The sequence below is a fragment of the Lytechinus pictus genome, chromosome 11, assembly GCF_037042905.1.
Source record: "Lytechinus pictus isolate F3 Inbred chromosome 11, Lp3.0, whole genome shotgun sequence".
NCBI classification, from domain to species: domain Eukaryota; kingdom Metazoa; phylum Echinodermata; class Echinoidea; order Temnopleuroida; family Toxopneustidae; genus Lytechinus; species Lytechinus pictus.
Genome location: NC_087255.1, coordinates 9,888,369 through 9,901,182, shown reverse-complemented (window position 1 = coordinate 9,901,182; position 12,814 = coordinate 9,888,369). Strand labels below are relative to the sequence as shown.

The 12,814-nt window shown below is 35.1% G+C and overlaps 1 protein-coding gene across 5 annotated transcripts in view; it reads right to left on the bottom strand.

Moving 5' to 3' along the window:
* Window positions 1-12,814, bottom strand: part of LOC129271736 (angiopoietin-1 receptor-like) — a 36,899-nt gene that overhangs the window by 10,567 nt on the left and 13,518 nt on the right. For 4 of the 5 annotated variants that reach the window (XM_064106667.1, XM_064106669.1, XM_064106671.1 and 1 more), the window contains exons 4-9: window positions 11,780-11,914; window positions 6,725-6,886; window positions 6,069-6,203; window positions 5,429-5,581; window positions 4,184-4,312; window positions 3,393-3,686 (exon numbers count right to left, since the gene is read on the bottom strand). In XM_064106667.1, the coding sequence (XP_063962737.1) occupies window positions 3,393-3,686; window positions 4,184-4,312; window positions 5,429-5,581; window positions 6,069-6,203; window positions 6,725-6,886; window positions 11,780-11,914 (1,008 nt within the window). The remainder of the gene's footprint in view (window positions 1-3,392; window positions 3,687-4,183; window positions 4,313-5,428; window positions 5,582-6,068; window positions 6,204-6,724; window positions 6,887-11,779; window positions 11,915-12,814) is intronic. The other variant, XM_064106668.1, reaches the window with a different exon arrangement.

Below are 12,814 nucleotides of genomic sequence, written 5' to 3'. Positions count from 1 at the left end.
CAAGGTGTGCTGTTTCCCCGTGATTTCTTGTTCTCATTCTCGACATTATCCATGCCATCTTTACCATCATCCCTATCATTATCATCATCATCATTTAGATTACAGGAAATTTGACGTATATTGTCGATGCTAAATGTCTTAAAGTCGAAACAAATATTTGAATAAAAATTATGTACTTTAATGGCAATAAGTCAATGGAAGGTGTTGGGGAAAGAGACGGAGGAATCTTAATCTTGATCTCAACGGAGAGAAAAGCTATTGTGCGTATCGGAACCTTTGAAAGTATTCAAATCAAAAGACGCGCGCGTGGCCCGATTTCTATGAACATCCTGTGCTAAATTGCTCTCCTCGATAATAGGTCAGGAGGGAGTGCGGAATAGACATTCCTCGTGAAAGGGAGTCTGGGCATCTATTGTTCATGACTTGGTGGCATGAACAATAAAAATGCAGTCGCTATCAGACAGGTGGCTACTTTGCTCGCTTGCGGAATGAATGAAGCCTAAAGTTTGAAAATAATCAATTATTCAAAGACATAATATGCAATGGGGCCCTTTTCTTGTCTAAAATTGCCATTATATTTTCATATTCATATTGCATGATATTATCCACACGAAAAAGAATATCCGGCATGTATTGTCCATTCCTTGGCATGTACGAGATGCATAGTTGGCCCAGATTACAGTCTGTAAATTGTCAGAATACCAGTCTTATAATGACTGTAATCACAAAATTCTAATTGCGTAATTATTCATTATATTTATCTTAATTTTGGTTACCCTGGAAGCCGGGGGGGGGGGTCTCTTACTTCAAAACGGATCAACCTTAACATTTTTTGACAGTTTAAGAATGAGTGTTCACAAATATCAACGTTCATAATATTTTAAGCGATTCATTTGTCCGACCAGGACACCCAGTTTTTGTACTGCTGTAAAAAGTAGTTGTAGTGTAGTAGTAGTAGTAGTAGTAGTAGTTTTGTTACTCTCATTATAATTCATTAGCTCACTGTAAATTATCGTTTATCATTTAAGCACAGAATCTATGCAAAGATATAAAAGTAAAATAAAAGTGAAAAAAGAACACGGCATGAAAAAGAAAGGAGAGAGAGATCAGAGATTACGAGAGATGGATAGATAGATAGATGGAAAGAGAGAGAGAGAGAAAGAGAGATGTGAGATCAGTTATTTACGTAATAATGATAACGTATGAATATTATGCTAGAATTATGTTTTGTAATAAATATATTTAATTTTGTATTCAACCTTGGTCATCACAAAAAGGGTTAAAAATCAACATAAACATTTCCACCTGACCTCACTTTTTTGTAAGGCGAGGGGGGGGGGGGGGGTCAGACCACAAATACAGAACAAATAGAACTAAAATTTCTTTTTGAAAATTTGTATTGAATTTATTTTTAGTTTGTAACTGATCTGTATTTCCTCTTCTTGATTCACGAAAAATAAACATTTTTTCTTAGTTCTGTGTACTTTGCCAAAAACGCCCATATTATTTTGTGGGATTTTACACCCCAAACCAGTTAGTATTGAATCTGTCCGATCCCTCTTTATCTATATTTCAATATATCATCTTTAGTTTTCTATATTTTGTCTCCTTCTGACTGGCAATAACTTTGTTACAGTACGAAAGCCCGTATAGTATGTACGACGAATCGACCCTGACAAAATATGGCCAAACTTTACACTGATTCATGCTTTTGATCGATAGTTGAGAGGGTCGCAAATGTCTGTTGCCGACACTGGATAGAAATCGCCTACATTATCCAAAACAGTATATAGTTAAGTGCATCGCACACCACAAATCGTATCCAGGTTACGATTTTTCTAAAAACATGTTTTGCATTACGACAATATTGACAAGAATTGAAATGACATAAAATTTACACTGCGCTAATAATTTTGTTTCCCCCATAGCGGTTGTTTCGGAATACCGCGCATTCTGAAAAATTACAGGGTCTTGTTTTGAAGACTACACGAATGTAAGGGTACGGTTGGCTGCACTGTGAAGATACATGGCTCTAATATATTATTGTGTGTGTTTGCGTGGGGATCGCAGCTGTGTTGTGATTGGTCACTTGATCGACGACAATGCCCTTTTTTGGAAAGGTCGGTTTCTATTTCGTGTGTATAAACCCTCTCACATTTCAGAGGAAATAACTTGAATAGCAAAATAGTATTTCATTAAAAAGAGCATTATTTTTCATATTTCTGTTTGCTCAATTTCATCAATAGATACGTCATTTGAAAGGGTAAACATTGAACTTTAATTTTATCCTCTTAATTTTTTGGTATCTCTACAATTACTCAGGTTATTTACTCTTTGAAATGTTCATGAAACCGTAATTTTCTAGGTTTTACTTATTGAAAAAAAACTATGTAAAATATTTCATCTTTTCTCAATTTTTCCGATTGCAAATATGAAAGGTCATAACATGATCATAAAGTTCATGAACCATGCATCATTTCATATGTAGAAGGTTTCATTATACAACGTACGGGTAAAGAGATATGACCGTTTTAAAATCGGTCTCTGCTTACGTTTCGGTCAATTTAGGATTCCCTCGAATATCCCTGGCACTATAGGGGTATTGGGCATGGCATAGTAAGAGTTAAGGAATTACTTCCTACCGGTACCCATTTACCTCACCTGGGTTGAGTGCAGCACACTGTGGATCAGTTTCTTGCTGAAGGAAATTACGCCATGGCTGGGATTCGAACCCACGACCCTCTGTTTCAAAGTCCGAAGACTAATCCACTGGGCCACAACGCTCCAATTACTGAAGCATCTCAGCATTTCCATTGATGTTAATCTTGAGAATATGTAATTATACTTATTATGAACGAGTTCAGCTATAGTGCAACTGGTATAATTACTTCTGATAATATTCTGGTCTCTTGTTGATATCTGACTTGTTATCTCTGGCATCACCTCCGGCCATTACTTACCAGATATATCCTCCTTTTTTGGTTCACAAATAAGAAGCTTCTGATATTCTCATTTTCACTGACATTATCATCTGTACTATTTCGTTACCACTAAAATCTCTATAGCTTCATTTTCATAGCTGCTTATCTTTTTATTTCTTAAAGATTAGGATGACCACTGATGGTGTTATTTACAATCTACTTTCTGTCACTGATATACATTGTATCTTCAAATCTCATTTTATTCATACACGTTTATTGCAAGAAATTAGAAGAAAAAAAACACAGTACAAAATTGATTTAACTGTACCAAAATAAGTTAGAAAATATGATGACTGATAATCGTAGTAATTATTCTGCACTAAGTAAAATACACTTGTGGTATATACAGTGATATCTATTGAAAAATTAAGTTATCATTTTCTATATTAGTGATATTATGCTATTGCTCACCATAAGTTGCTTTAGTGATGCTTGTTGAGTAGAACTGGTTTTCTATAATGAGACCACAAACATAGTCTCCATCTTCTGGTGGATAAACATTTTCAATATCAAAGAGAACAGCCCGTTCCGACCCGACTACAGAGCTTGATCGCTTGGTGATTCCTGTGGTATTATAAGTGTTGGTATCAATACGCCGACGAAGATCAACTGATGAGGCATCAGGAAGTGGAATACCCTCAGCATAACATGTGATGATTGATGGTTGGTATGGATTTACTCTTACTACGTCATAGCGTGATATTCCTAAAAATAACCAAGATAGAAATAAAGGAGTGAAATTAGAATTCAAGTAGTAAAGGTTAAATTTCTAACAATTCATAAATCAAAATTAAATATTATATGTACTATGAAAATTGTCAATGCAGTACCCGAAACATTGCCAATATGTGTGTTGCCTATCCAATTCACTCCAATACCAATGAGCTTATCTCAAGTCTTATGACCACTTAGTGAAAACTAAGAATGTGGTTTGATCCACAAAGATTTGCGATGGATTGACCAAAGAACTAATTGGCCAATTGCCCAACCTTCTCCCATTCCTAATGAGCCCTATTTATAAACGAATTCAATACTTGTTATTTCACATTTATTCACCAGCTGCTAATATATTTGATAGATATCTTTATGATTTTGGCTCCCAGTGAAAACAACAGTCAGTATATTATTGCCGTAAAAGTGATAAATGTATCATGTAAAGAGTTTCACATTAAAAGAAAACACAAATTAATGGATATATTTACTTTGACAGTATGGTTCTATCCAGCCATCAAGACACTGTCCATTGCACAATCCTCTCTGTATCTCACATGCTTCTTGAGCACAGTGGCATTGCTGAAGACAATCCAGACCAAAGGTTCCTCCTTCACACTCTACATGAGGAAATTTAGATGAACAACATTTAAAACAAATGCTAACGTTTGATGGAGTAAAGTGGAATCAAATTACATCATTATGAAATAGGTGGTGGTGGTGGTCAATAGATCAATAGTACCATGGACCTACTGATAGTACTAGTAGTATTGGCAGGTGGTAATTATGGAATATTAATGACAATTTTAACATCTGTATTACCTATGATTGGTAATCATTTCATTTTATGAATGTACAAAAATTTTACTATTTCCATTAGACAACCTACAGTTAACTTTGAGGGAAATCAAACAACTTATTATAATTGAATTTGCAGATATGATTTTCATCAGACAAGCCAATTTTCACTGAATATGATATTATCAGCTGGAAAAAATTCTTTCTAATTTGGAACATAATTTATTATTGCCAGATCTTTAAGCAATAATTTCATATAAGTCTGATATAAATCACCTGATCATGGCAATGGTATGAAAGAAGTCAAATCTCTAAACTAAAATTTCTAAACTGTTTGTTGTTATTACAACAAACAGTTTAGAAATTAAATGAAGTTTTAAGGGGGAAAGGAAGGAAGTAATCATTTCCTTAATCTTTCGTATTCCTTTTTTTTTGTCAATGGAACCAAAATTTAAGAAATCAACACCAAAAGAAAACTATTGTTGTTTTCACTCTGTATATTCTTTTTAAAACGTGGGTCAGCATAGTGCTAGACCATGCGCGATATGAAAAAAAAAACTCTGGAATGAAAATCAAACATCCTGAAAATTAAAACATTTGCAACAATGTAGTAAATAGGTGTCTGGACGAACTGACTTGCATAATATTAGAAAAGCTTTTTTATATCTTCATATAAATTAATCAAGGGACAAATCCTTAGTGATGGAAAATGCTCATTTATTAAACTAGTAGATGTTTGGATAAAACTGATGGTGTGTGCTGGAATAAGTGTATGCTCGACGGGTGAAGCCACATTCCCTTGTTTGGACGGGGCAAAATAAAAACAATCATAGACTGTTATATGCCTACAAAATGAATGGAAGACTGTGAAGTATTTGTAAGTATTGGCTGTATTCTTTAAGAAATCGAGTATGAGTTAATGAAATAAAATCATTTACCTTGACAATTTTCCTGACCATCACGTACGCTGTATCCTAAGGCACACTTCTGAGGACATGCTCCTGTTGTTTTATCACATGATACATCATCCATGCAATGACATTGATCAATACATTGAGATCCATAGTAACCAGCCTCACATATATCAGGTACTGAGAAATAAAAAGGAAAACAGAACATGGTAAAGTGACTTAAATATATTGTTATATTTTGTTTGAAAAGGTGCTGGGCATGTTGTAGATGAAGTCGGTCACTCAAAACGATAGAGATTAAGTGTGTGGTATGTCCTGCACGTACTATGTATAATACATTTTTATTACATTACCTTTCAGAATAAAGCAATATATATTAGAATGGTAAAATATATATTCTGTTTCTGTTTATGGTAACTCCCGTATAGGAACTCGGCAGGACAGCATTTTGCTGGTAAACGCCAAGCTGGCATATAACCAATTACATAGGAAGTAGTTTACGTCTAGTTTAATCAGTCATAGTGGCTGACCTTATAGATATTACTCTTGGGCCTTTTTATCAAAGTGGAGACAATGGCAGATTGGGGATTGGAACTCACAACATTGCGATTATGAGTCCAATGCTCTAACCACTGGACCACACGACCCGTATTTATTTGGAACTTACTTTGACAATTGTTCCCTGACCAGCTAGACTGACATCCACCTGTAGTACATATTCCACTAAAAGAGTTACATGATGATACATCAGCACAGTGACATGTTTGTGAGCATCCCGGGCCATATGTGCCAGCATCACAATCTAAGATACAGGTTATAAAAAAAAATCATATTTAGCATAAATGATCATATCTACTTAAAAAAAAATATTCCCCCACCTCCTGTACTGTTCCTCCTCATCCTTCTTCCTCTTGTTCTTCTTCATTATTATTATTATTATCAATTATATATTATCTTATTAGTACTAGTAGAAGTAGTATTAATATTAAAATTAGAATAATTATTACTGTTCTTCAATCTGTTTCAAGTAATTTTGTATTGAATGCAAAGACATGGTTCAGACACACAAATATTAATATCAATGCATTATGGTATAATATCTCTAATAAGAGCTTTCTCAGTCTCACTTCCAAAGTTCCAAATGATTCGTTTCACGTTTAATAAAAATGCAACTAGTGTGCACAAGCTGTAATGGAAGTAAAACGTACAGAGCTAAAATGATCTAGGTTATAAGCATTACCTTTCATTTATTTCTATAGTACAGTACACCAGTCTATTAAACTGGGATTAGATTTGTGGAAAGCACTATACCAAATGACTTACCGCTGTCACATGCAAGACCTCGAGAACCAACATCACATGAACATCCATATGGATTAGGTAAGCAAAAGAGGTTCCCTCGACAATAAGGTACATTGTCATCTCTATAGGAGCATCTATACTCACATTCTAATCCAAATCTATTCCCATGTGTGTTGCTGCAAACTAAATGAAATAGAGACTTTTAGGAGCAGTGAACGACGTAGCAGTCCTCTCATCGTTTGAGTCAACGTCGTCGTCTGCCCTTGTTCAGTACAATTGCGAATACTTTAGATTTCACTCGACTTGTACGTGTACGTACGTCCACGTGAAACATCGCGATAACCAGCGGGTCATGACACGCTGCCCGTCCCGGAAGATCTGGCGTACCATCGCCTGGCGACCCGGTCTGGTGATGCGAAAGTGCAACTTGTGCACACGTGCCCTTTCACTTGCTTTGATTCCTTTTTACTCGAGTTAGGAAATATATCGATATAAATTTTGGAAGTCAGAAAGCAATTCCAAATATGATAAACATAATGCATCGTACAACTTACATTAATTTTGTGAAAAGTCACTGTAAACTGTGTTTTAAAAGGGAAAGGTTGATCTTCATGCTGGGCTTGATGAAGTCACTCACGTACACGTCCACTATGATTTAGGAGAACCGAAAAAATAGATGTGGCGAGGTTCTCGATTCTGATAGTGGACGTGTGTGAGGACATGAGGCATATGGAACGCCAAAAAATGACGTCATCTCGTACCAGTCCACTATGTGGACCTACATTTCTAAAAGTGCTCAATGTTGGGGTTGTGTAATCAAGCTCACTGGCCGGAATTCTGAACTTGCCTTAGTTTAATTTAAAGGGGAATCCCATCCACATAAAAGTTGTTTTGAAAGGAAAAATTAAAATCAGACAAGTAGATAGAAAAAAATTTGAACAATGTTGGGCAACATAAAGATGTTAAAAAAAATGGTAATCGCTTTACCCATGGAGTCTCCAAATTCGCCACAAGGACCACTCTCCCTTTTACTCCACATTTTAAAAACTATTGGATAAAAATGCTCCATGAGGGTAATTATGTGTCCAAACAATATCGGGCATTTCTATTGGGCTTTTTTATTTATCCAGTGTGATGAAAATTGTTTGCCCATTTTAAAGAATTCGCTGCTTATTTTCTTAACCTTACTGGACAATTATGCTTTCCGCATTGGGTAAAATACTGCCCCAAATTGGTTGGACACATAACTACCCTCGTGCTGGTTAAAGTTTAACCCAATATTTTTTTACAGTGCAATACATAAAAACGTATTTTTTTGCTTATTTATTATTTTTTCCCCCTCAAATTTGGGTTTAAATTCATAACACATTTTCTTTCATGTCGACTTCAAACAATATGCTACCTTGGTTATAGTTTTATTACTGAAGAATAGGATAAAAAGCACAAATCCCTGATAATTAAGTACATAAACCATAAAATGTGCTCAGAAAAAGTGCTTTAGGCATTTTGTGTTTATGCTGATTTATCAATTGTTTTAAGGTAATTCAGGGGTGCTGAATCTAAAAATGATGTTTGCCAAACCTGATTCCGAAGTTTTCATCCTCAAACCGGCAAAAAACAAAATGGCGGCATTTTGAATGCAGTTTCCCATATTAAACGATTTTTATGGGTGATTATATTTCAGAAATTGGGGTCTATGCATTATTTTTTATACCAAGGGTTACAAACTTAATGTGCGCGATTGATTCGTCAGCCATCTTTCATTCCAAGATGGCTGCCATGATTCACAGCTGCTGATTGATTAACAATATGGCCAAATGTTTGTTATTTTTGGGGCGATGCTGGCATAATCACATTGTGATATCTTTAACATGCCCGCCATTCTTTCCTCGCTTTTAAGCAGAAGCAAGACATGAACGTCGCTTTTCCGACGGAGGCAATGACCATGGCGGCGGCGAAGTGAACATTAAATCTTAACCGAGGTTAAGTTTTTGAAATGTCATAACTTTTAGGGTATAGATGTCTATTTCATGAAACTTAGGATTAAACAAAGTCTATTGAGACAGATTACAGTTACAAAAGGTCGTCAAGGGTACCTGGAAATCCAACATAGCGTCCAAAATGGCAGTCGTTAAACCATCAACTCCAAAAATTAAAGTAAATCATCAAAATCATCAAAAAAGCTTTCAAGGCAAATAATGAATCAGGACATGTTTACAAGATAGTCAATGAGTGTGTCAGAGAATCCAAGATGACCTTCCAAAATGGCGTCTATAATGGACTTTGTAACTTTGAAATGGTCCAAATTAATATAATATCCACCTGGTAGAAATGACTTTGGGGTCTAGAGATAAAAAAATAAAACATTAAAAAAATCATAGTTCCAAAGGGAAAATTACATTGGAAAAATTTCAAGGTTTATCAGTGGTGCAGTTTGGCAAAAAAATGATGACGGCTTTAAAAAAAATGATATTTCTTTAAAAAAAATGGCTGCTAAGTGCATATACTATCTACCAAGATACATTTTTTGTCTTTCTCATGATTTCAAGGGTAAAATAATATAGGTGAAGACAAATTACAGGGATACGCTGTTGTCCATTTTGTCAAAAAAAAAGAAGAACGCTCCAAAATTACATTCGAAGTGGCCACCATTAATACTAAAATGACATTACTTCATATCCCATCCAACGCCACTATTTTGGTGTCTCTGTTTTTAAGACTCATAAACATATGATTTACAGGAGTTAGTGACAAAATTAGATGGTGGTGCAATAATACGTGTAAGTAAACATCCGAAAAACAAACTTTAAAAAATAAGGTACACTTTCACCTAAAAAGTTCCATAATTCACTGATTTCAAGTATTCACCGATTTCAAGTATTTCAAGACACGTCATTTTAGTGCTTATGACTATCCTATGGTTTCATGATTATGAGACAGCAGTCATTTTTACGCAATTTTAGAAGTCGCTTCGGACTTTTACGACCGTGACGAAAAGGAAAACTGACCATCCTTGTTATTTGTCCCGATTTATTATTTTAACTTTCAAACCACAATAGTGTAGATTTTTCTAGCCTAATTATGACCATGCTTAGGTGATGGAAGTCTTTTTTAGACTCATTTTGAAAGCCATGTTTGAATAATAGGCAAAATGGACAGCTTCATACCATTGTATAACTAATCCAAAAGTATTATTTAACCCTTGAAACCATAGTAAAGACACCAAAATCATATCTCCCAGATGGATTCTAAATGGATTATGTCAATATTTAAGTATTAGCAGCCATTTTAGACTCCTTTGTTGGAAGCCATCTTGGGTTTTTGGACATACAGGACCATTCATTACCCTTGAGACTTATCCTGATGCATTACTTGACCATTTAAACCAATGGTTAGACAATATAATCATATACCCCAGGCGGATATTAAACAAACTATGTCAATTTTTAGGTAACAATGGCCATTTTAGACTCTAATTTTGGAAGCCTTTTTGGATTCTTGGACATGCTGGACCTCTGACTGTCCTTGTAACTTGTCCTAAATTATTACTTGACCCTTTTAACCATGGGTTAAACACCAAAATCAAATACCCCAGGCTGATATTAGACAAACTATGTCAGTTTTTCGGTAAGAACGGCCATTATAAAGACTCCATTTTTGGAAGACATTATAGATTTTTGAACATACTGGAACCACTAACTGTCCTTGTTACTTGTTTCAATGTAATACTTGACCCTTTAAACCATGGGTTATACTAATAAATCATATTCTTCGGGCGGTTATTAAACAAACTGTGTCGGTTTGTAATTAACGACAGACATTTTATACTCCATTTTTGCAAACCATCTTGGATATTTGGACATGGAGGACCATGGACTGTCTATGTTACTTGTCCCAACGTATTTCTTGACCCATTAAACCATGGGTTAGACACCAACATCATATCCCCAAGGCAGATATTAAACAAAGTATGTTGGGTTTTAGAGTTCTTAGATAACAATAGCTATTTTAGACTACAATTTTGAAAGCCATCTTGGATTTTTGGACATAGTGGACCGTTGACTGTCCTTGTAACTTGTCCCAGTTTACTTATTTACCAATGAATAAAACCCAAATAAAAGACACTAAAATAGGTAATAGATGAATTGTGAATTTTTAGGCCATGGCAGCGATTTTTCCGCAATGTTGGATTTTCAGTTACCCTGGAGTGCTTATGTTCACTCTTTCCTTTTACCCCCTACACCATTGAAAACATGTATGCACCGAAAAAGATGTCAATGGTAGATTAGGTGTCGGTTATTTTAATTTTTAGTTAATGGCGGCCATCTTAGACGCCATCTTAAAAATAATCATTTTCCCGGATCCGGATTTTTTTGTAGATTTTTAGTATGTTACTCTTGAGATCAAAGAGTAGCAAAAACCGTTGACAAACATTTTTGTTACAAGTTTTGGGGTTCAGAATAGAGCAAAAAAGGGTGTAGAATGGCGGCCATATTGTTTTTGCCAATTTGAGGATTTTAACATCAAAATCAAGGTTGGCAAACATCAAATTTGGACTCAGCGCCCTCAAATTATGCTAAAACACTTCTCAATACAGCATTAACACAATTTGCATAAGACAGTCTACTTTTCTCAAATCTGGACCTGACTAATCTGATATTTACACAATCGTAGGAATCTCACGTTTGAGACTGCCATAACTTTCTTCTATCTCGTCCGATTTTTTTCAAACTTGCACCATTCTGTTTTACAATTTTTTCCTGTCACTCAAACATTTTATATGACTAAAGTTGGATTTCTCTTTTTCTGTGTATTTTTCTTTAATATCTGGTATAAGGCTAGATGTGACACTAATATTTGATATCACAGCCTCAATTCAGTAGCTGATTTTTTACTCGCGCATTCATGCCTCTCTGAATAATTGGTAAAATACTTCCTTCATCATTATATTCTGAGGAAACAACATGGTAAACATACGATGGAAACGAAATCTTGAGACTTTAAAGCTTCAAATATAGTACATGGTCTAGTATAAACCGGACTTAAGAAAACAAACGACCCACTAAATGTACTCACTATTCAAACAATTATCTCCCATAAAGTTGTTAGGACAGATGCAAAGACCAGATTTGTCATCACAGACTCCACCATTGTAACAATTATCACAGATACCATAGCATTCAGGTGGACCCCACCTACCTGCAGGACATTCTAATATAAGAGAAAAAAAAAACAATGATACAATATTATCATGTATACAAGTGGAATGCCTCTGGTCTTTGACCTTTGTCTAGTGGTATATCTAAGAAACACGGCGCACGGGGCCAGAGTAAAAATCGCACCCCTTAAAAAAAAAAAAGGGGGGGGTGAAGGACCATTTTAAGCACTGTTTAAGGACGTTCCACTATCATGTTTGTGCAAATCAATATTTGCGCATGCTTTATGCTAAGCGCATTGACGTCACAATGGATTAATAGGGGATTAATCAGAAAAGGTATCAGGTGATTTTTTCAAATTATTTCAACTGGAGCTCTCATGTTTTATTTTGTAAAGCCTTTGAGCTGGAAATAATTAATGGACCAATGTTTTTTTTGCTTTTTTAATGCTGCTACAATTTCTGAATGCTTTAGTCGAAAGTGCTGCAGAAGTATGACGAATATGACCTCGAGTTCGAATAAATGGTAGAGTGGTTTGGCATTTTTCCTCATATAGAACCAAAACCTGGCGCGTTCTTGGTGTTTTAAATAGGACACTTGCTCAAACAAAAGTGCTAATAGTTTGAAAATAAGCGATTGAATTCCTATTTGTTTAATGTTTACACCGCACAAGTACGCCTTCTTCTACAAGCTTGTAAATTTTGGTGAAAATGACATGGATTTTGATTAAAGTACATCATTGATTGTACTACTCAGGTTTGTCATAGAAATTTCAACTTTTTTAGATTATGTTTTGTCATCTTTAACGCAATTTGAAAGAAATGAAGGTGCTGCTGGCCTTAAAAAAGGGGCAAACGAATGCAATATGAATGAATTCTCCATCTTCAGTATACAGTCTGAACTATACTGTAAAATTTGATGAACTCTACATGGATTATGACTTGGTAATATATAT